This window comes from Pezoporus occidentalis, unplaced genomic scaffold (assembly GCF_034315485.1).
Source record: "Pezoporus occidentalis ecotype Australia unplaced genomic scaffold, CSIRO_AGI_Poc_V1 ctg135, whole genome shotgun sequence".
NCBI lineage: Eukaryota > Metazoa > Chordata > Aves > Psittaciformes > Psittacidae > Pezoporus > Pezoporus occidentalis.
Genome location: NW_026913157.1, coordinates 3,589,435 through 3,614,459, shown reverse-complemented (window position 1 = coordinate 3,614,459; position 25,025 = coordinate 3,589,435). Strand labels below are relative to the sequence as shown.

Genomic DNA, 25,025 nt, shown 5'->3' with positions numbered 1-25,025 from the left:
TTATGCTTCTCTGCTCTTCTTATAAATGAATGAGGAAAGTAAGAGCATCACTGTTGAGGATGTCTGTTTCTTCATGAAAATCACTCAATGTTTCATATTAAAAAAAAATAAGATGCTGAAGCATTTATTACAAGAAACTGTCATTTTTTTGCAAAGTTAATGAAATGCTTCTTCAGGATTTGTTGTCCGAAGCACAAGTAACAAAATGAGCTAATTGGCTTGCATAATTTGATATTTAACAGGTTGGCCTGGGTGAAACATGTACTGTGACAATAATATGCCAAAAAAACTCTTGCACAAGACTGCTATTCTAGGAAGATGATTTTGGGGAATAGCTGATGCTGCAGATATTTTATCTAAGCAGAAAGCCTATATAATTTCTGTTACAGCAATGTCTAGACTGGAATATGAGATCCAAATTGTAGCTGCTTGAGGAGCCTATGCAGAACTTCTGCGTTCTTTCTCTATGTAAGATACTTTGCTTGGAGAGTTGCAGGCAGCAGCTCTATGATGTGGGACTTCTGGGTATGCAATTTGTTTTATCTGTTCATCTCAGCATAAATACAGAACATAAAACCAATGGAAGGTGACAAAAGTTCTTAAAACTGGCATAATTTTTACAGTAAGGGTCATTAAACATGTAATTTTCAATTGAAATACAGTGACTGAGGGCAAATGTTGCCTGTCATATACTTCAGCAGGTCAGAAATTTAGGGAAGAAAGCAGATTGGAAACTTGATGGGGGCTTTTATGTCCTGATGAATTGTCTCTTGGCGGCAGTTGAGGAGTAGCCAGTATTGCCCCACAGAGGAGGCTGGAGGTGACAAGAAGAATTTTTTAGCTTCTTTTTGACGAGTGTATTCTTGGGAAAAAAAGAAAAGAGAGGAGGGGAAGCTTATATTCTTCAGTAGAGGCAATATTGGACCTTCTTCTCTTTTTGGGAAACTAGTACAATGCTTAAGAATAGGAAAACCAAGCCAGGAAGGCATCTAGACAAACAACTATAGTATGTAATTTTTTTTCATGCTACTAAAAAGCATCTGGGAATTTCTATTAAACTTGCATGCTTCTCTGTTTTTTTCCATTGTTTTTATTTTTTTAAATATATTGATGGCAAGAATTTTCACTTGGGTTGGGGAGAGTGGGCAATAATCTCTTGTCCATATGCCAGCTAGGGGAATCAGAGTACAGTACCCTGCAATGTGCTTGAACAACCTGCTCACCTGGTGGGTTTTCGATGCAGAAACCATGAGGATTTTAGTTACAGCAGACCGGAAAGCTGATGTTTCTTACCACTTCAGCACGTTTCACAACAGACATGAAACATACAGGATGGTACTTTCCAGACAAAGCATTCACAGAAGCAGTTTGAAGTTGGTTGGGTTTTTTTGTTTGTTTTGTTTGTTTTCCCCTCAAGCTCTACTCTGGTATGTAGAACTTGAGAACCAGACTTTTGAGGAAGTGTAACTTGTGTCAGCTATACGTTTTTTAAACTAGGAAGAAAATCAGTAGCTGGTTTACAGAGAATAAAAATAGATAGTGCATAAGGATTTAAATTGGTCACCTCTCCTTCAGATCATACAGTGTTGGTTCTGTCCTTCTCTGGTCTTGTGCTGGGAGAATTGTTGTTGCATTTTGGCTAACCAAAGCTGTATTTGTATTATTCAATGTCTTTCCGACTGTTTATTTTTGTGTTGTGCTGTTTTGTTGTTTTGGGGTGGGTTTTTTTGGTCAGGATTTTGTTGTTTGGAGAAATTGGTATTAAACATATATCTGAAAGTGCTAATCGCTCTGATAAAGGAAATTCCCAGCCATTGCTGTGCAGAAGCTGATAGTTTTCTACAGAATAATTGTGACAGACAACTATGAATTTTTACTGGGTGATGAAAGTTTTGTAGTTTCTATGGTGTACAAAAGACAATTATTAACTTGTATTGGCACTGCTTGTTAAATAAATGTTCATGCCAGTTTTCTAGACTTGAATCCTGCTTAAGGGGAAAGAGTGAGGCTGTCATGGTGCTCAAGGGGCAGAAGAGACAACTTTTCTTGCCTTTCTGGCAAGAAAAGGTCAGTTCCTGGATGTTTTTTTAGTTGCTTGTCCATGTTGTCAAAATATGGTATTTTCTAGTTTAGTATACTTGCATTGTGCCTCTCAAATTTTCAGGTTTAATCTTTTATTTGCACAAAGGTATCATGGTGTGTAAATGATATGTTTCAGATAAACTTCTCTTTCTGTCTGTTGGAGTTTGTAGTTACAACTCCTTTTTGCTGTGCTATTTCCTGAAAGCTTGAAAAGACCTAATTTCCTAACCAATTTTGAAATTTCTATCTGGAAAATATACTTTGTTAATGTGGCAGAAATCTGTGTGTATTGTCCCGGTTAACTGGTTTGATGAGCGTAGGCATTTGTTGGTTACATGCATTTATACTTGCAACAGGAAACCAACAGAAGCCTCCTGGCAATGTTTAGCGGCAAAAACATTGCTCTTTTTAAATGTTGAAAGAAAAATTTGGTCTTTTTTGATGTGTGCCATTTCAGGAGGGTAGATTTAAATTCCAGCCATCACTTCTGATGCAGAAATCTAGTGGTAAAGATGTACTGATAAAAGACCTTGTAAAGCTTCATAGGGGAAAACCCTAGCATGTTTTTGCCTTTCAGGTTATCCTTATATTGCGCTCATTGCATTTTTGTTGTTTCTCAATTACAGCTGCATAGTTGGTTTTGTCTTTTTGAAGGCAAATGGAGTGAGTTACAGCCTGAGACGTGTTTAATGCTGGGAGGCAACTACGTTTTGTAGTAACACTGCTGTAACAAGAAGCCACTCTTTGCTTTGTACTGGGATTATTTTGGTCGTTTTGATCAAGTGTACTGAATGTTTTCTGCAATTGCAATTCCAGTATTTTGGAACTATGAACTGTGGACTGTGTTATTAAATGATGAATAAAATTTCTGTGCAGTAGCATTTTAGAATTTTTCTTTGCTAGCTTCTAAACAGAAGTACTGACTATTCTTAATCCAGGAATAAAATCCTGTAGTCTTCACAGATTTAAATTGCGTTTACTCTGACCTACTTAATGCTTTATATCTGTTCTTGGTTATAGACTTGTTTTTTAGTTAACTGAAATAGTAACCTGCATAATTTAATGAAACGTAAATCTGCTTGTGAAAAGGAGTCATGATTACGTAGTTGAACTAACTACACAAGAAAAACCTACCAACCAACCACCAGAAAACCGTGAGAATATCAGGTTTTCTCAAAGTGAATTAAATTCTGTCTCTTCACTAAAGAAAGAAGATTCTTCGGCTGTTCTTTCTTTGATGTTTTAGAGACCAACTGTCACTGTAGTATTTCAGTGCTACAGAATGCACTCAGGGGGGAGGGGGGTGTGTGTGTGTGTGTGTCACAGCTCTGGTACTACTTACGAAGGTATTTTTCATGTGAGTCCATACAGGGATGTTTTTATTACTTAGAATTGTGAAAATGGATCTGTTGCATCTAAATTTTAAGTAGCATTTTCTAAAACTTTAGTGATACTTGTAGTAAAAATAGGTGACTTGTATAAGCATACTTAAAAATAGGCCACAGTGCGTACTACCGGACCATGAGGTTTTGCTGTGAAGTTGGAAATTGTAGCAAGTATTTCCTGAGATGGTCTTCTAGTTGTGAATTGGAGGGCATTCTTTCATCTGGGATTACACAAAGGGAATGCTATCACTTGTTATCAAACCACCTTCTGCTGTAATTAGAGAGCTAAAATAGATTTTTTATGATGTTGGTGCTCTTGAATAGAACTTAACTGCAGAAGTTGTTTGAGATTTTTTTTCTTTGCTGTGAAATGCCTTTAGCTAATATTTCAAGCTGTATCTTGAATCACCTTTGACATTACCACCTATATCTAGGTGTGTTTAAGTTGATAGGTTTCCATAAGGGGGGGAAGAAATATCTCTAAGAGTTTAAAACTTAAAAAAAAAAAAAAAAAGGCAGCAAATTGTACTTCTCTGACTCCTGAGTCCTGAGCCTGGCAGGTACAGTATTTTTATAAGGGTCCCACTAAATCAAAGATCTTTCTGAGAAATTAAATTATACGTGCAGCTTTACTTACAGACTAGCAGCAAAAGTAGCAGAATAATAAAGGGAGGAAAAACACAGCGGTTTAAAATCTTTAATAATTTTAACTGCTTATATACAGCAAACCCCTGCAAATAAGAGTTAAATTTTAGTCCTGTGCTCAGCTGTCTTTACTTGTTGCTATTAAGATTCTAGTACAAGCTGTTAGCAATGCAGGGTGGGTTTTTTTTTCTGTATTTCAGCAAATTCTTCAAGATGCTTTTTTCCTTGGAGTCAGTGAATTTGTATTTCTGCTGCTTTTTCTAACCTGAAAACATTGTGGTATGAAAGACTGTATCTGGAACTTCTTTTTTCTCCAAGTGTAATAGTCTGGATCAAGATTCTTAGCAAGCAATACTGTTTTATTAATATCTCTGGGTTTGCTTGCGTCGACCTTTGTCATAGCTGATGAAATAAAGAGTAACCCTGTTAAATTTTGACTGTTAAACTTTCTTTCCAGAAATTCTTGTGTTCTGTGAAAACTAATGCCTGGGTAGTTGTTTTTTGGTCTGTTTCTGGTTGCGTTTTTTTTGGTGTTATGGCATGTGTAAGTAGCACAGAGGAATGAAGAAAACTGACAAATTGAAAAGGGCTTTTTCCAAAAAATATTTGCGCTACAGCAAGCCGTATCATTTGTGATGTTACCAGCCTCTCCAAATTACGTAGTCTAAACTTGAAAGTGCAGTGTCTTTGTGCGATGACAGAAAGGAAGGAGGAGCTTCCAGGGAGGGACTAGGTCAGAAGCAGAGGAGCAGTGGCCTCTGTAGTGTCTCCTGTGTCCAGCCTGGTGTCCAGCACCATCCTGGCAGTGCCACACCCAACCAGCAAGGGCCTGTCATCAGTGGAGTGATACACTTGTGACATAGGTGCTACCCTTGAGAAACTTAAATCATCTTGAAAGCCACAGCTGGGGCATCCAAGTACAGCTGTTCAGGAAAGACTCTTGGTCAGGAAGCATCATTTCCTTTATATTTTTACAGCATAGTATAAAGTTCAAATTTTAATAAAACCTCATTTTGACATAGTAGAGGCTGTGTCAAGATGTAGTTTTCAGTAACTTACGAAACATTCTGTGTTTCAGGGGAGAACAGTAGTATGCTTTGAGGCATGAAACGGAAGGTTTGATCTAAATCTGTTGGAGTTTTGGGCTCTTATGATTTGCAGTGATGTGTATATTGTTGTAAGATTAAAAACACTAAAAGATCTGTTTCACTCATAGTGACTTTCTCAATGGGATTCTTTGCAACTGTTTCTATTTACTGTTCCATTCCCAGTTAAAACTGTATTACTAAAGTTGTTTCAGAATTGAGCTTACAAAGCCTGATGAATGCTGTAAACTCAGTCCATGACTTAGTTGTTTTTTGTTAGTTTCTTTTCAGATATGTGTGAATATTTGAAGTCTGGTGTGGAGTTGTCAGCTTTTGCTGTAGCTTTAGTTGTTACACTGGGAAGGTATTATTGTATTTTGTTCTCCAAGTAGTCAAGGATTTTAGTGCATAAGTTCTGTTGCAAAGTTTTAGAAAAGCTTTTGGGGGCTTGGGAGGTGGAGGGGGAGGTTGTGGGGTTTTTTGTTTTGTTTTAAAAGGTTGCTGCCTTTCTGATGTTCTGGCCACTTTCCGATACCCAGGCTAATGACCCTTCTCTGAAAATGATACGAAAGTGAGTTTTGGTGTTTGGGGAGTGGGGGGTGCTGACTTAGCTTTACATCTCAGAAGTCATGGCAAATCTGTATGGCAAGATCACTGCATTTTGTTTATGAAAGTGTATATATACTCCTTTAAAATTTCTATTAAACAAGAAGGATGAATGTATAGTTTCTTTTCTGGGTATTTTGAATTAGGTAGTTTCCTTTTATTTGGCAGTGGATACGGACCATGCCAAGAGAAGCTGAAATGATGTTAGCCTTAACCAATTTAACATCTTTCTTGCTTGAAGTAAATGTTTACAGCTGTTCCTTTCTTAGTGGTGAGTGTTTTATCTGTGAAGTCACTGGGGAGGCTGCTGTTCAGCTATATAAAAGTGGGGTGTGATTCAGGGGAAGGTGGGATCAAAACTGGGATGTGTGTACTTGGCTCAAGCAAAAGAGAGGCAGCTTGTGTGAGCAGCTGTGAATGGGCAGATGTGTGTGTGGTGAGGCAGGCTGAGTCAGAGCTGAGCCTCCTCTGAAAGAATGCGTTTTGCTCCTGTGTGCTGGGAAAATGAAAACAGGAGGGAGGGGACTGTGCTGCTTCTTCACTGGGGACTGGTGTTTCCGGGGGGGGTGAAGTTGGTCTCATCTGTGGCAGTGGCTGTTATGAGCATGCTGATTCATTAGTCAGTGGGTGGTGAGGACTGCGTGCAATCTCTGAGGGAGGAAATGGCTTGGTTGCTTTAGGGAGAAGGAACATTTTCTGTAACTGCAGGATGTGTGGATGGAGTGTACAGATAGTGTATCTATAGCATATCAGTTAAATACCCTGGTGTTGTGAGATAAGGATTTACTAGAGGACTAAAATAGGATGTGAAACTGAGGTTTTGCATCTTGTGCTCAAGTAGAGCAGGTTTGGTTTGGTTTGTTTTTTTTAATCATGGAGAATTGTTCTCTGCTTCTATATTCAAATCAAGCTTGGTTTTTAAAATATGAACGAATGGTGTTACAGGAGCCATGTCCCTGTCTATTTTTAACAACAAAGCTAATCCCAGGTAGTTGGACTTGCAGGTGAGTTGCTGATTTAAACGCAGATGAAAAGAAATAGCAGACTAGTTGAAAGGGTATAAAATCCAAGGTGAGACACCAGATGTTGAAGGAGTGTCTTTGAGACCATGCCAGCTTGCAGGCAGAGAAAACATGAACACAGCTCAACAACTTAGACCCTGGCATATTCATGCAGCACCTTCTCACGTTGATGGTGCTGTTCATCCTCCATCCAGATAATCTGTCAGGAGATAAGTGTTTGGTCTTGCTGGTTGTTCAGTCAACAAGCAGAATACTTGTTCTAACGCTAAAAGCCTATTCCATTGAAGTAACATGTCTACTTTTCTCATTTAAAAAAAATCTAATGCTACTTTGATTTGTAATAGGAGTTTGAAATGGAAGATGCAGTTTGAAGTGAAATGAAACTTCTGTAAAACAGCCACCCCATCAAAAACTCAGCTGGTATAAGCTAGTGAAAATTTCAGATATCAATATGTGACATTTTACCTATGTCTCAGAATCTGTCAAACTAATTAGCTTTGGCTGTGCCAGTGTTTGGAGAATGAAGGTGCAAAATTAAGGAGAACTTACTCTGTGTAATATACATTGTTATGTATAACAATGCTTAACTTGGTTATACAGCTGTCTGCCATCACTGTAAGTAAAGCTGTACCTGGTTTGGTTTATAGGATGGACTGTACTCTGACAGGAAGCAGATTTACAAAATATATTTTCCTCATATATGCTCCTATAATGATGCTTATTTCTGTGGCATTAAATTCATTCACTGAATATGAAATTGGTAATTGCCTCACTTCCAACTCTTCCTCCTCCCTGCTGCTCTCTAGTGGTTTTCACTTAAGGGTTGGAGTTTTCCAAGACTGACTTCTGGATATTATGAAAAGCACCCAGAGGTGTGGGTAAGATTTATAAAATTATATAAATACAGTTAAAATGGGGTTAGCAACAAAACCTTGGAAGAGTTGTTTTAACAAAGATACCCTTTATCTACTTCTAATCAAACTGTATAGCTCATTAATACTAAGGTGTTGTCATTGTAGAAATAATTTGCCTTTTTCTTTTGCTTTTTTACTGTGACTGTCTTAAGGCAACTTATACAAGTTTTTAGAAGACGACTTTGCTGGATTTTGAGGTGCCATAACAGATCATGAGCTCCTAGACAAGAGCAGTAATTTATTAATAATTCTGTTTGGAAATTGAAAGGGAACTAGCAAAGCTTTTATCTGAAAAGAAGGCAATTTGTGGTTAATCTGTTTTGGCAACAGCCTTAGGTGGTTTCCATTCTCCAGAAAGGGAGACTGGGGAAAAAAGAGTCTAAATTCCTTTCTCTAAAATCAAGGAAAACGCACCAGTGTGCTTTATTGCGTGTTTTAATGAGAGAAAAGTTCCTGTGTATGCATGTCTGGTTTCAGTGTGAGTTATACTAAACTTGGATGATGATGCAGTATTTTTCAAAACTCAAGTATCATGCTAATGAATTCAGCCTTTCACAGATGAAAACTGTGTATTACCTGAGTTTTGAAGACCTGCCAAATGGTGTGAGGCTTTCAGGTCTCTGATTCAGGAACAAGGGCAGAGTACTTTATCTGTAAAGGTCAGGCTGAATGCCAGGGGTTCCCCAGCTGCTCTGTCAGCAGCTCAGCTGTTTGTCAGTATGCTTGGGACAGATAGTAGGCATCACTAATCACATCACCTCTGTTAACTTGTTCCCCTTTTTCCCCTTGACTTCTGAAGACTTTCACATAATTTTGATCATCGCTCAGGCTTGCGGGTGATGCTTAAAACATTGGATTGGGAGTACTGAGCCCTCAACAGCTCCATCTAAGCTATGTGCTGTTGCACTGAGGTACGAAGTTTGCATACAGTGCTGTAGTAGTGGCAGTGCTAAAGGTAACTGAACAGCCACTGAAACAAAGCAGTTAGTGTTAGCATAGTATTCCTTGTGGGGAAAACAAGAATTACTCTGCTTCTGGATAACTTGAACAGCTACGTTTTTGTCATCTGCAGGAAGTCCTATGTAACTTTTGATGCCCCGGGCTTTTGTTGTGGGCCAGAAGGGTAGGAGAGGCTAGGTGAAAGGTAAAACCTTAAAGAAAGATCAGCAAAATGCTTGTTTGCTTCCTCAAAAAGTAACTAGCATTAGAATACAGGTTGTTTGACTTTTTAGACCTAGAGTTGAGCGGTGCTGCTTTTTTCTTTAGAATTATTCTGCATTCTTCTTAGAGAATGACTTAGTAATTCTATCAGCCTCTTCTAAACTGCTTCAGTGCATCTATTAAATTGACTGTGCATACTTCGTTTATTTCTTGTGAGATGAATGAGTGAAGATGGTGCTGAAAGGCAGTAATGTTGTATTTTGTATGTTTTTTGTATAATCTTGAAATGGGGGCTGTGGGAGGTGGTTTCCTGGTAGTGCATGTCTTACTCGTGCTGGTTCTGACACCTCTGCTTGCAAAGGCTCTTGGCTGGTTGGTCTGTGCTCTGCATAGTGTGCTGTCATCACAGAAGACATAAGTGTGATGACTTGCTTAGCTAGTCTGTGAATAAAGGACAGACAATGACTCTGCGCTTCTCAGTAGAGACCCTGCAGTAGGAGAGCTGATAGGAAGAAGATACGCTTGACTTAATCTTACTTGATCATTAAGCTACTGCATGTTTTTACTAATTAAAACCTCTAGAGTACATCACTTCATGCTGAAGTGTTATAAGTTGTAAAAATCAAGCTTGGAGATTAAATGTGTATTTTCTTTGGCAAATAACATATTTGTCAGTTGGTTTTTTGTTAGTTGTTCCCTTTCTTCCGCTTACGGGTTGCCTTTCATGTTGTTCAGTACTTAGTTTTACCAGGACAGCCTTAGTGGTAGTAAGGCTTATGTTCCTTCTGTACCTCCTGTGACTCCAAGACTTTGCTTTTTCTGCTTGAGTTACCTTAGCTGATGAGCATGGAATGGAGCAAGTTGGCACAGTCGGGCGCTTTGAAATACACCATAGTGCTAAACATCAATTATACTTTGAGGATTTGCCAGGGGATGAGTTTAGAACTATTACAGGAGGTGCTGTGTGAAAATCCCCCTACCTAGCTAGGTCATTTCTCAAGACTAAAAAGCCTCAATAGGGTCTTGAATGCTTAGGCAGTCTTTAAATGTGAAGAGGGTGCAGACCTGCATGTGTGGTTTGCCTCTGTCAATTCAGCTTAGACAGACTTCTGTTCCATGAGGGGTTTTGACTTGCCAAGTAGGCTGAAATGACTCCTGAGGGTTGATTTTTCTTTACAATTTAGAGAATTCTGCTGTGGTGGACTTTTTTTTTTTTCTTTCTTTTTTTTAAGACTGATGTCATTAAATATAAGGAGTCAAACTCATTTACTGTTGTATTTGCTTCTTTTTAAATTTCCTGTGTGGAGATTAATCTCTGGTCTTTGGAAGGGGAAATACTTCTGCTTTAAATCACTGTATCATGTGCCATTATCTAAGATGTAGGGCCTTAAGCTTGTGCATTATTCCTTGTTGCAGCTGAAGGCACTGTGTACATATTGATGCTGCAGATGGGGTTTGATCATGTGGTGGTACTTCTCTTGAAAAGCCTTTTCGCAAATGCTAGGGTAGACACAGGAAGCCTAATTTTAGCATGGTGTGTGTATGTATGGTGTATTTTACAAAACTCTGACTAGTTGGTAAATTTGAGGAGGACTGGAACTGGTGCTTGTTCTTCGCTGAAAGAGCTCATGTATTGGGATAAAGTCCAGTGCTGCTTGGGAGTAGGAAAGCATATGTTGGTTTAACCATTTAAATGTGCTGTAAAGAATCATTCCTGACTGGCAGCATGCCACTTTCTTTGTGACATGGAGCTAAGCTGACAAACAAAACAGTTTCTTTAACTGAAAGCAGTAACATAATTCTAACCAAATCCTGGTGCATGCCAGTTTAAAATGAGAACACATTTTAAATTTATTCTGTCCAGTACAGTAGGCAAAAGTTACAGCGCTCACTTGATTAAAACGAGTTCTTGGAAAGGAGGCAGGAGAAACTGTTAAGTGGAGTCTCATGTTACCAGCTGGTTTGGAAATTCTTCTGAGAGTATGTATAGAAGCTTCTTGCATTATTATTGTCACTGTGCAGGCATGTGTGCAAATGCTTTTAAATTTATAGCATCTGTTTTGCTTTTATTTCAGGTGTACTTGAAGGCACCTATGATTCTTAATGGTGTTTGTGTAATCTGGAAAGGCTGGATAGATCTTCAGAGACTGGATGGTATGGGCTGCCTGGAATTTGATGAAGAGAGAGCGCAGGTAAGAAAGTCTGCCTGTAGCTGCTGTGCCTTAGACATCCTTCTGCTCTGCAAGGAAACACACAGTCAGGTAGTGATCACACATTCTAATGTGCTTGTTTCCTGCGTACACTTTGAGTACTAATTGCAAAGAGAACTCACAGTACAGAAGCTCAGAAATAAGTGGTTGTAGTTAAACTGGTGTTTTAAGTTAGATCAAAATATTAGGGGCAGGAATCATCCATAGTTTACAGCTTTGTGGGTGATTTAGCACTGTTCCTGTGCTAGAGTAGTACATCTTGAAGTATTTGAAAAGCTATGTCTGTAATATGTACTGATTCAACTGGCTAGTCTGTTTTAGCAGTTTATTTTAGAGTGTTTGGGGTTTTTAAGTAGCTTTTTGTTTTATTACATATGGGGGAGGATGAATTTAATAGTGGTGGTCTCTGCTCTGTTAAGGTATGGCAGTTTTTGAGAACCTGTTTCCTGTCTACTTCCTGCCACCAAAGTGACTGTCTAGTGGCTGAATTTGTGGACGTGCACAAGAGCAAAGTAAACACAGAGGAAATAACTTAAAGTACATATCACATGTGTAAGGTTCACTTACTCAGCTGTAGGATTCCTAAATTTAGTCAGACTTGAGATACATCCTAGCTTTTGAGATGTATTTTTGTAGCAAAGCTACCAAACTGATACTAAAACCAGCTACACCAGGTTTGTGAGAGCTTCCACACAGTGGATAGTAAATTGGGTGTAGTAATGATTTTAACCTCTATTTTGTGGTGAACTCAGCAGTTCATTTCTGTAGTTCGATAATTTAGAAATGTTAGAACCATATGAAGGCAAAGCCCAAAGTGAGTCTGTATACAAGGTTGGTTTTTTGGTTGTTTGGTTTTTTTTTTTTACATGGAGGTATGCATAGCTGCAATCTTTGCGGTGCCTTGCCTCTCCCTAACTTAAGAAGCCAGCTTGCACATTAATGAGATCATGTCATTGTGACTATGTTCTGGGTTGAGTAGAAATACTTTGTGTCCAAATAGTGTCTGTGAAATAGTCACAGCCCTGCAAGCTTTCTTCAGGATGCCTAGAAAAAGAGGGTATGCTGTGCTATTCTGAGAATATTCAGTACCTCCTTTTGTTAATCCATGGGAAAAGCCACAGAACCAAGCTTTTACTGGAATGCTGCTATTTGCTGTGGTGTTCACTTCTTCCAAAGCTGGGTGCTGGCATTTTGAGCTAGCCAAGTTCCAGTGTGCTCCTTGGAGAGTTAACTGCTGTAGATGCTGTTGATTAAAAGACCTTTAGACTATAACAGCTTCCACAGCTAGGTCAGACGTAGACCCCTGAGGATTGTACAGAATAAATGCTGAGGTTCTTGAACTCCAGCTATGAAGTTTGATACTTAACATTTAAATCGCATAACTTCTGGACTGAAATGAGACTGATTTGGATGTGCTCTCAGAAGCAGATAGTGTCATTCTTCTTCAGAATTGGATAGTTCCTGAAAAAAGTGGGAACCCTTCCAAAAAGGGTAGTCAGGTGACTTGTGGGTTCAATTTTCTTTTTTTAATTTCCTGATAAATGTCTTTACATGCTCTTGGATTATTTTAATTTCTGTATATCCTTTTTTAACTACACTTGAGAATTCCTTTCTATTGCATTCAGAGAGTGTTTGTGCACTGAACATGTTATATAGCCTTTTTGTTTTGTTGTGTTTGGAGTGGTTTGGGGTTGTTTTTTTTTTTTCTTTCTTTGGGGGAGGGGAGGGGGATGTTTGCATGCTTTCAGGTGTCAGGGCTCGCTTGAGTTTTGGGTACAGGGTGCTGAGCTGGAGGTATTACATGGTGTGGTTCTACAGGGATACGCTTGCCTTCAGCTGCAGTTGTAATTTGTCTTCAATCTGTGCTTCTCAGTGATTGCAGGGAGGTCACTGGTTGTCTCACTTGCTGCAGTAGTAGCACCTAAAAATTCCCATTCTCATAAAGCACTAGAGACACCAAAATAGGTGCATCCTTGTATTTGTCAGTATTGTAAACGTTTGGGCAATCTTCTACATTCTTCAGTTTCCTTTTTCTTTGGGCAATCTTCTACATTCTTTCAGTTTCCTTTTTATCTGTCATTTTGCTTCCTTTTTTTTTTTTTTTTTATAACTGTTTTAATATTGCCAGTGGCAGTTGACCTAACTGCTGACTTTGATACGGTAAGGGCCTGGTACTGTGCAGTGTAGCGCCTGTGGGGTACCCACTTGTCTTTTGTAACAAGAGGTCCTGTTGCCGTTCAGACACACCCCCATACGCATCCTGTACTCCTGTTTTCTAGAGAGCTTCCTCTTAGCAAACAGAAACTCTTAAATAAAAGAATTCTTAAATTTTTATTAAATATTTAAATACTAATATTAAATGTTAATTTGAAAAAGCTTTCTTAAATGGAAACTCAAAAACTGTTGCATTTTCCTATCTTTTACTACTTAATAATACTCTGAACAAATAATATTTTTTTTTTGTTGCTACACTTTGGAAATTATACTACCGTTCCGGTCAAAAATGTTTCGGAAAGAGAAAAGGCATGCATGACAGTGAAGTATTTAAAATTTAACTTTTAATCTAGTGTTTTTTCCATTTCATTCACAGCCTGTTCATGTCTGCCTACTAAGCTGTCTTATTTTTTATGAGAGGCCCAGATTCAGCTGCTTGTTCAGACTTCAGTTAGGCTAACACACACAAAGCTCTGCATATATGCTTGAGTATCTTCCCCGTTTGGGGCTGAAATTTCCCTGGATTTGATATTTATCTTGAGGGTCATCAAAAGGCTGTTTCTGTCTTTGGCACTTTTGTATCTCTTCTGTAATAGAGGATCCTTACTATGCTTAGTTAAAAGTGTTTTCTTACCAGGCCGCTGCAGGAGAAATGTGCGTGAGTGGAGGAGGGGTGTTTAAGCTTCTCTTGGTTTTTGTTTGTCTGCGCTGGGGGGTTTATTTTGTTCTGTTCTCATGTTGATATAGTTCAGGTTTTGCTGCTTCTTTTTCTGAATAAATTCATACCAGAAGCATTTTCACTGATTAAAACCAAGGTGGATAAATTATTTGGTCTCATGCAGCTGAATTCACTACGCAATAATTACTAGATTTGAGTGACATTTGAAAAAAATTGTTAAATTCTTGTTGTACAAGATCCTGAGATGTTTGTTGGTTTCTGTTATCACCAGGGGTAGGGCAGAATTTATTTTTTTTTTATTCTTAAAAAAATAAGTTCTGATGCTTCCTCTCCCCTTTTCTCAGACATTAGTAAACCAGTGTTTCAGCTGTCAGGATGTGTTTGTTCTAGATGTCAACATACTGATTTTTTTCCTTATGAATTTCTAATCTAGTTTCTTTTGGTTATGACCATTTCTTTTACAGTATTGTGGCTTAAGATGTATGTTAGCCTTTTATTTCATGACCACTTTAAATGGTGGTAAAATGCAAAAATCTTGTATTAAAAAAATACACTTTCATTTAAAGTATGTTTGAAAACAGGGTCAAAAGACATAGGGTGTTAAAGACGTAATATTTGTAAATAAGAAAGAAGGCATCTTTTCTGTAGTCATCTAGGAAACAAGCTTTTGTATCTTATCTCTATCCTGCTGCATTATTAAGAACAAACTTACTTTCCACTGTCTGACCGTGGTTTCTATGCATGTGCAAACATTAAGCTATAAAGGGCCAAATTCTACTCTTAACATTTTAACAGTACCTCCTATTTTTATCTTACTGGCAGCTTTAAACATTGCCTTTTGATGTAACTTTCTGGGGAGCTGGGTGTGTAGAGTTGTTGGTTGGCAGATGTTTGTATTTAAGTGTGTTAGGCCACAGGGGGCACTCATTCACATCATTTCACAAAGTAGCTGGAGGGTGCACCATTGTGCCAGCGGCAAAAAAGGCAATTTAAATTCTCTCAGGCTAGGGATGCTTTATCTTAAATTAAAAAATGTATGCACTTAATCCCTAGTTGGGTTCTTAACATGTTTGTGTCATCTCACAGTCAAGGTTAGGATTTCACTTCTTTAAAATAAAACTATTAACTTGAAAAAAATATTTGCATGTATGTGGGAGTCATAAGCAGTGTTAGCGGTAAGTATAGCTGGGAAGTTGGGAAGAGGGAAAGCCAGTAAATTTATCCCTTACTCTTTTGTGGAACCTCTTTAGACTTGTCTCCTTCATTCTGAGCACTTGAAAATTCTTTTGGGGAGCAGAGCCATCTATTTTAATTCTGAGCAAAATCTGGGCTATAAAAAGTATCTCTAAGAGAATTTTTTTGTAAACCAATAAACAATGGGTTACATATTAATAACACTTTAATACTTTCTTCTGCATTATAAATGCATTCCTGTTCAAAAGCCATTGCTGGAAAAAAACAACAGGGCTGTCAAACCTACAGGTTTCTTCTGTATTGTATGGGAATGTGCAAAATTAGTAGAGGAATAACTTCTGCTTTGCATTTTCTTATGCATCTAAGCTTAAACAATTTAAATTTTACGTAAAGATCGCAAACGTTTCTACTGATGCACCTTCAGCAGCTTTTGGTAAAACAGAGGGTTTTTTTGGTTTATAGTTTAAATGAAATATAACTAAGTTCATCGTTTAAATGAAAGATAATTAACATTATTTATATAATGATACTGGTGAACTGTCTTAGACATACCTGTGAATACTGCCTTCAGAATGACTTTTATAAGAATAAAATGCATTGAGTCTTTCATGTAACTTTTGAGAATTTCTAGCTTTAAAAGAAAACAGCAGCATTTTAAACTACTTTGGAACAGCAGGTCTCCTTTGAAAATGTGTTTTAGTAGTAGCTGCATTGAAGCTTTGGATCCCTACTGCAGTGATGAAGGTGAGTATTATTTCATTAACCTATATTGGCATTTGCTGGAACTTGTCTGTATCCTAGCAGATTCTGTAGGACATTTTTATCATTGCTGTTAAGTGATCCCTAAAATTCAAAAGAAATGTGATCTGGTAGAAATGAGGATAGCCTCTCGTGTCACTGTGTTTCTGGTTTGGTAGCAGGAGGATGCATTGGCACAACAAGCCTTTGAAGAAGCTCGGCGGAGAACTCGTGAATTTGAGGATAGAGACAGGTCTCATCGTGAGGAAATGGAGGTGAGGGTTTCACAGCTGCTGTCAGTAACTGGTTAGTACTTTCCAAAAACTTCAGATTTGTTTTCATTTGTTTGTCTGTACTGTTTGTGTGTTTGCTGTAGTTTAAAAATTGCAAAATACATTGTTTTTAACTTGTAAAATGAATTTCAGGTTTTGGAAGTTTTGATAAGAATTCTCTGATTTTTGTCCTTTTACTCTTTCTGTAGATAATCTCTTTGTGGGTACTTAAGCTTCGAGGGTACATTTCAGTTCATTTGATCACAGAGCTGTTGTATCTCTCTCAACGATACTTCAATAGCAGAGAAGGATTTTTTCCACATGCAGTTCTTACAAACACAGGAAGGGCTTTGGGAGCTGTGGGCATGTAATTTTGTAGCTCACTACCCTGTCCTGTGGGAAACATTACCAGAGTAATGACAGATGCCACAGTCTGCTTTCTTTACAGGCTGGTTTTATCTTCCTCTCACATTTTTCTTGCTGGCAGGGAGTTTTACTCCTCTATTTCACCTGTAGAGTTCCCTCTATCTTTTTCTTGGCTTCTCTAGGGCCCCATGGTCTTGAATCTTTTTCCCTCTTGATGAGAGCAGGTATTAGTGGGATCAAGCAAAGAGGAGCCAGGAAAGAGAATGGAATCCAGCTGCCCTGACATGTTAGAAAGGCAAGAGCTGTAAGAGGACGGGTAATGCATAAGGAGAGTTTGCAAGTTAAGGCAGGCTGTAGGGAGAAAACAGAAGCACATTAAATTTCTTACCCTTACTAACTTTGTGTTTTTTATTTCCTACTTCATCAGTACAGCCTGACTTTACTGTAATCGAATGTGATCAATATGCTGCTTCTCAGGTTTTTAGAAAATTCGGTTATTGTTACTAGTAAGCTACTTTTCTGTCATCCTTATGAATAATTGAGATCATTAGACAGGCTTTCTTCCCTTCCAAGTACAATTGGAAAACATGAGCATGAGAATGCATGAGAATGCAAGGAGAAGAAGCAGATGGAAAGAACAGTACCTCTCACTTTGAAGGAATGGCTGGTGTACCTCTCCTTGAAAACACTGGTGTAGCCAGGTCAGGTATCAGCTGTAGCTAAGGTAAAATCCTTGTCTTGGAGGCCTCGCTGTAGCAATAGTTATTGCCCCGGCTCTAAAGCACTGGTTTAGATCACCTACAGAAAGGAAGTAAAGAAAACTCACTCACTTGAAATATGTTTAAGGAGAATTGAAGAATATTGTCAAAAGGTACTTCAAATTTGTGATGTTGAATACAGGTTTTTAATAACTGAAATACATTTTTATGCATACTTTATATTTTACTGTACATGTTTAATATGTATAAGCAAGAGATCATTTGCCTCAATTACTTGTAGTTCTATAATTGGTTGGTTTTTTTTTACATTTCAATTTTTCATTTCTATGTTTGGCCACATATTTGGAACGTTTACAGATAAGATTTTGCACTCTGAGTCTTAAGACTGAATAAAAATTGTGATCTTTGGGGTAGGGCAGGGGAGAGAGCTGGGATAGACTTACAATGAATTCCTAAGGAGGAATCGGGTTTTCAAACCATTGTTTCCCTGACTTTTACTTCAGTTGTATCCTAATGCAGTGCTGGGGAGAATCAAATGAATTTTAATCAGTAAGCACTTACATAAGGTGCTCATGATTATCATACAGAATTCTCAATTGAAAGTAATATAGAAATGTGTATTCCTATGTTGTATTTATGGCCTGTATAAAAGTTTCCAATCCTACATGCTTGGTCAGCTTGTACCCTATTGATAATTGTGTTGCTGACAGCTATAAAAACATTAGTCCAAACTATGGTGTACTGTTTGTGTAATTTCAGTAGCGAAATAGTACCTTTGATGGTACTTGAAGGCTTTTATGGCTAGAAAAGGTAGGTTCTGAGTGTGCTGAGTGAATTTTTATGCATGTTACACTACACACAGTTGAAGGTACCCTCAGCATAATCTTTTCAATATGATAGCTATACAACTTTCATCATTCATAAAACTGAAAATTTTTCTTTCCTGCTAAGCTTGGGCAGTAAAATTCAAACTGCTAGGCTTGGAGCAGGATCTCATCAGTGTTAATGATTATTTTAGAAATTGCAGCACTGTATAAAATCAGGATATTTCAGACAGCAGAATTATGGCTAAAATGCCTTTAATAGAGACCAGATTCTGCTTCAGTGGCAGAGGGAAGGAGAATCCTGCAATATTCCACCCACTCCTACTCAAAACAGAGGCGCCAGCTCTTTGGAAGCATTTATCCACCCAAAGACTGGCAGCATATGAAAATGATCAGATTCGGTTCTTTTCTTACACAGAAAAGAGGCTGTATAAATAACATTCCTAGTCTAAGTCTCTTTGTAGGCTTCTAAAACAAAGTGGTATATCCTTGCCTAGGAGTCATCAGCGAAAGCTGTTGGAAACAATACGAATGGCTTGTATGTGGCATTGGATATTAGAATGGTGATACTCAAAGGTGGAAGGAATAGCAAGTGCAGTAACAGTTTAGGAGTAATCACTGTACTAATTTCAATTTTTAAGTATCCTAAAAAAAGAAACAAACCCAACCGAAAAAAACATCACCAAGAAAACCCTCTTGAGTGCCGTCAGGTTTGTTTGACTTCATTTCATCACATAATGTTGCTTCCATTGATGAGTTCATTAGCACAACAGATCTTTTATTTTAATGAACATTTTCTTTGCATCTGAGGGCGGAATCAGTAGTGGTTGGTAGCTTGTGATTGAATTTCCAGAACTTGATCAGATTTCTGTGCAGTTACAGCATGGTAATGTAAATAGGTATGACTGGATTTAGGAATTTTCATTAAGTGCCTTTGAGATGAACAGTGTTCTATTGTATTTTCAGTATTTTGGTTCTCAATACAAGATGCTTTGGGGTTTTTCTATCAACTTACATAGCTTGGTCACATCAGAAACTGCAGATCCTGCCTCTCTGTTCAGGATTCTTTTGTTTCAAAGATGCTTTTGTAGTCAGTGTTTTTAATTAATGCATTCAAAATTAATAATGAATTCCAATGGCTTTAACTTTCACAAAAACATTGGAATGCTGAGACAGTAAATGTTTAATGATACACATGAGGAAAGACTTTATCCCCAGTTAAAGTCTGGTAAAAATAAATGATTGCGTGAAGTCTTGTCAGTTCAGGAACAGTGAGCAACTTGGCCAAATTGCAGTATTTAGTGGCTTCATACCACTATGGGAAAATTCTTTTTCCATGGGCAAGTACTTTACAGCAGGGAACTTGGTCCAAGGCCATTTCTTTAGGGGCGTGTTCTGGAACTGATGCCACTGAACAGGTATATGAACTTGAAGTATTTGTACGTTTCCCTTTGCCAGACTAACCAGAAGAGAGTGAGGAAACTAAAGGAATATCAGCAAGGCAGATGCTTAATTTTCACTACTTCTTTCTCAACTGAGATGCAAGGGGATAGTCAATACTAGTTGTTTTGCTATGTTTTCAATATGAATAACCACAGTTCAGTGTCAGGATGAAAAGTGTTCTACAGAAATCACTGTGAGGTTGCTGTCTAGATGTACCTGAATCTTCCAGCACAAACTTCTGCTTTTTATTTGGTGTTCTGGCCATAGTAGCGTGCATTACACTGTCCAGAATGAGAGAATTAAACAGCTCCGAGTTGATGAAATTAGAATACATTGAAAGTAACAGCATGTGTTCAGTCAGGAAAAGCAGCAAACAGGTGCCTCCTGCAGCTCTTCACTGGAGCAGCAGGTACAAAGCGGTGGATTTCAAGGGTGTAGGTAAAGAGAAGAGGCTAATTCATACGTTGCTGTGTGCAGATAGTTGTCTTCCTAAAAGTTTGTTTTGTATAGGCAAACTGTAACTTCAGTTTTTAAGTGATCTGCTTGAGTGCACAGTTTGTCTTACTCTGCTACTCTTCGGTTTAGCCAAGGATGTTCTTCAGATTACTCCATTTTTGGAGGAGGGTTGGATCTCTTCTCAGTTTTCCAATGTAATTTTGTTCAACCAGCATCTTTTAAAGTCATTTTTCTGTATTGTGTTCATTTCCCATGCTACTGCCATGCACTTTATTTTAGTAACAACATGAGTAAAGAGGCAGAGTGGTTTGCTCTTCCCTGAAACAGTCTAGTCTAGCAATCTGTCTGGTTGTGGGCTTATGCTAAATATAAATTACATTAATGGCTAAGCAGAGCCATTTAACAGAACTGCATGAAATTCTCATTTAAAATCCTTCATTGTACTGGAGAAGAAGAAAGAAAAGCAGTAGAACTAACTTTCCTATTCTTCCAAGGTTCTAGACAGTGAAGTTATCCTCTCTTTTATTAAAAAAAAAGGGGGGGGGGGGGGAATGTAGGGTTAATCAACTAGTATGTATATATAAATGCTCTAATTTTTGTCAAATAGAACTGGCTTCAGAAGAAAATACCATATTGTGATAACATTGGGTTTTTTTTCCCTTGTTTCTGCCATCTTTATCAAACTCTGATTTTTAGGGCTTTTTTTTCCCCTCAGAAATGAATCTGTAATGAGTGTAATTACTTATTTTATGTTCACACTTAAAATATATGCTCCCCATGCTGATAACAATATAAAAATAGTATAACCTTTAATAGTACAGCTTTTTGGATGGAAAGAAACCCCAAATGTTAATTCTTCATATGTGGTGGATAGTGCAGACTTGGTTCATGATTGTGTAAGTGTTTGTGTTATGAGCATATGTATATATATAATATGACTTGTTTATACTCAGGATGAATACAACACAATTTAGAGAATAGATTAAAGTATGCGTGTGATGCATTGCCTCAAAAGGCTCTACAATGTGAGTGTAGTACAAGTAGGCCAGCAAGGTTAAGACTAGATTCTTTACAAGAACTTTTCAATAGTTGGTTCTTATGTAGAAGGGCTATGGAATGCATATCTCACAAAAACAACTTGTGCTGTACAGAATCAATGCTGAGGGTAGTACAGAGGAGATCAATCTTGCAAATCAGGCAATACTGTAATGTAAGCGTCTTCTTGCAGTCAATGAAGGTTAGAAAAGGCCTGAGCAACAGATGAATACTGTCTGGAGACAATCAATATTAGTCATAAATTTAGCTTTCAAACAATACTAAATTTCTAAAAGGGAGAATTTCACTTTTTTCCCTTAGAAAAGAGGTTTTCATACAAAAGTAAAAACTTCTGTCTTTAGTGAAGCTCTTGAGCTATACACTTGCTATGCTGCTTACTTTCTTGACTTGCTGTTAGTCCAATTACCAGTGTGGTGGTACCAGAATCTGTAGCTTCATAATAGCTTTTAAACAGAGAGGCAGCCGTTTTCAGGCAAGAGAGTTCATCAGGGCTGGTAAGCAAATTATAGTCCTTGGCCTGGTCTTGTCATCTGTAACTCTTTGCAGCTGGTGGTGGGAGAGCAGACTCAGCATATAACATGATTGATGGCTGTGTTTAGTGAGGAGTACTCTGTTTCTAGGAAGTAGATTGTTGGAGGCTTGAAAGGAAATCTTAATGGAAGTAGCTGCTAAATGATTTTTATCTATGGCCTTTGTCAAGAAAAATTGTTTATTTTTACTTTCAGCATAGACTTTATAATATTAATTGTTCTACAAGGCCTTTAGTCTAACATCCAGATCTCTCACCAAATTTGAGACTGCTTTAAATTAAGTGGTGCTTGACATTATAATTAAGATGAAAACTACTTCTTTCCAGGTTCAAGTGAAAAGCAGAGGTGACTGCAAAATGGCTGTTATGGCCAGCAAACAAACTCCAGAGGCTGGAGCTGAGCCACAAAGTCTTACGCTGATAGCTACACCTGCTGGGAATGTGGTAAAAATCATATCCCCTGCTGAGTGCCAGCATGTTGTAGGTACAGTCTGTAGTGATGATGAGGTCCCTTTGATGCTGTAGCTACAGCTCCTCTGAGGACTGAAGACTGAGAGGGAGAGTCTCTATTCAAGGCCCACAGAGACCTGAAAGCACACAGGGTGCTTCATCAGGCTCTGACTGTGACCAGAGAAGTTCTATTATGTGTAAGCTGTCATTCTTACTGTGTAGTAGTGGCCTGGTTTTGCTGACTTGAATTCTGAAAAGGCTGTTTCTCTGCCTCTTCTATTGAGTAAGGGCGGCAGAAGTGGAGGTATGGCTAGCATTTTAACCTCTACAGCAGAGGTTCTTACTAACCAGCAGCTCAGAGAAGAACTTTCAGTTTGTTGCTTTTCTTGATGTGGGTCTGCCACAGCTAGGGCTTACATGGAGGTGTGCGTGATTGGAACTAGTCATTTTTGAGTGGCAATCTTTTTGTTTCAGATTGTTTGTGTTGTTTTTGTTTTTTTTTTTGGCTGAGGTTTTTTTTTTTGTTTGTTTTTGTTTTGTTTTTTTCCTGTGGTTGTGTGCTTTTTGAAAAGTATTTGCAGTGGGTTCTCAGGTTTGCATTTTGTTTTGGTACTTTATTTAAATCCTTTTCAAGAGGTTGACAGTCCTTCTAAGAGAATCCAAATGTTCACTGTTTAGCTTTTCATAACATACCCTGATTTTTCACCTATTTAGTAAATTATAGATGACAGATGCCAAGGCACATAAAGCATCTGCTCTGTCCATTTCAGCAGTATGGAGTTGCCAGAATGCAATTAAAGAATTGCAGTGGAGTTGTCTGTGGAGAGACTTTGTTTTGGCTACTCCTTGTGACAGCCCTTCTTCAAATTACCTTCCTCCTCCTTCCCCATTCACCAGAGTCCCAAGTTATATATGCAGTGCATATTGTTGTGATTTCACTGCCTAGTATTCAGAGGTCCCAATTTTGCCTGCTGGTATTAAAGTGATTCATTGAGAAGAAGGGCCGGCTTCATGGCAGCCCTGTCCATCCTTACTAAATTTACCTCCAACTTTCCCAGTTCTGCTTTCTCAGAGCTATCATGTCAGCCACATGGTGGAACTGCATTATCTTTTCCTGACGAGCTCATGGTAAAAGGAGTTGATTTCCTTGGGTATGTTGAAGGCCTCTGAACGTGCACTGTAAGAGGATAATTACAGATGCTTTCTCAAAGCCAGCTTAAGGAGTTTTATTAGCACTGTCAGATGCACAATTGACTGCAGCATTGGTCAGGATTGAGTGGCCAGAGGCAGATGGTAGTGTCCAACTATCTTGGCTGGAGGAACTACTTGGTTGCCATGCCACCCTCCTTAACCACCATTTTCCTTAGAATTGTTTTTTGTACGTGCCCTAGTAACAGATGTAAATGCTCCAATGTGATCCAGAAAAGTCACAATCCTAAGTTAATGACATGATGATTTCAAGCTATCAAATTCATTAAGAAGAAATGTAATGCAAGTATTACTGCATCACTCTCTTGGTAAGACTTAATAGCTCATACTAGTTAGGCTATATTTAAGCTTGGGAAAAGCTCAGAGATAACAGGGTTGAAGGGAGCATAGGTATAAAAGCATTGCAGCTTCTTGTGTTGTACCCTCAAGGCAAAATGGTTTTGTTAGTAACTTTTTTTCAGTTAGTATATTATTACTCTTATGATGTCAGCATTATGAATTCAGGATGAATAAAACTAGAATAGCATGAGGAGGCTTTGAAATGTTTTTTTTTTGCCAGATGCATTCCTGCAGTTCTTTCTGTTGGTCTTCACACTGTCTCGAACATTAGAGGTTTTAAATGGCTTGTGGCCAGTTGTAATTCCTTCCGTACTGCAGATTTGCATGGCTTCATGTGCTGAAAACGGAGTGTGAAGTATTTGGCGGTATTGAAACTCCCTATGTGTCCATCATATTTAACTATTCAACTTCAGGATGTTTGGAAGGAAGCGTTTGTTAAAATACATTTATTTTTAGGAAAATCACAGCCTTGGTGGGATCTGTGTAGTACTTAAAATTTACACTGTTAAACTTCAGCTAAATAACAGATGAATAACATTTGAGGTAGTGCTCCTTCAAATTGAAAATCAACATTTGAAAAATGAAATATGCTGAGATAAGATGAATAACTACTGTTTTCTCATGATTCATTATGCATGACTCATGGCACAGGATTCCATTTCCCAATGGCAAAGATAGATGCATCTTTCTTAATTGAAGCAAGTCTCCTTAATCTTGGACAAGCTGAGCTCATTATTCACTCAGACTAGTTCTTGTCCTTCTGCATGGCTTCAAAAGGTATGCAGTACATCAAAAATCACAGCAAATACTGCAATTCAGAGGATTCACTACTTGTGCTATGAGTATAGGGCCCCAAATGGAGAGAATTGTGGAAATTGAAATTTTACATCTATAAAAGTGAACTTTTAGCTTCCTGTCATAGACTGAGGAGAACTACCACATTCAATCATGCTGGTAGTCACACTCCTTCTGCAAGTGAGTATTAAGGATCATCTTGCATGTCTTATGGAAGTTGTATTTTGTCCATTGTCAGCAGACAAAAACACTACCCCATGCCTGACACTCTAAAACGTGCTTGCTTCTACAAGCAGTAGAATACAAGGTGATTTCTCCTATTTCGTGAGTGGTCTTACTGTGTATGCACACATATATATATACATATATGATGCTTTTACTTTTTAATGTGTGAAAAGCACAGTTGTAGTTGTTCCATATTATGCACGTATGCCTTGGCTGGATGGTGGCTGGTAGAATAAGCGTGTTTCACATGTGCATATTCTTGTATAGTTGTATAGCACAAGTAAAGTAGGGTGTCTCAGACAGAGCTGTCATTCCAATAAGTTGCAGTTGCTTGTGTAAATTCACGCTTACTAAAATGCAAAATTACACCTTTATCCACATGTACTAGTGTAAGAGATTGTAATGAC

General features: G+C 38.1%; 1 protein-coding gene across 4 annotated transcripts in view; it reads left to right on the top strand.

Annotated features, from left to right (window-relative positions):
* CBFB (core-binding factor subunit beta) overlaps positions 1-25,025 on the top strand; it is a 41,369-nt gene that overhangs the window by 11,862 nt on the left and 4,482 nt on the right. For 2 of the 4 annotated variants that reach the window (XM_062609223.1, XM_062609221.1), the window contains 2 exons: positions 10,976-11,092; positions 16,115-16,210. In XM_062609223.1, coding sequence (XP_062465207.1) covers positions 10,976-11,092; positions 16,115-16,210 — 213 coding nt within the window. Of the gene's footprint in view, positions 1-10,975; positions 11,093-16,114; positions 16,242-25,025 lie in introns of all 4 variants that reach the window. The other 2 variants (XM_062609224.1, XM_062609222.1) reach the window with 1 other exon arrangement.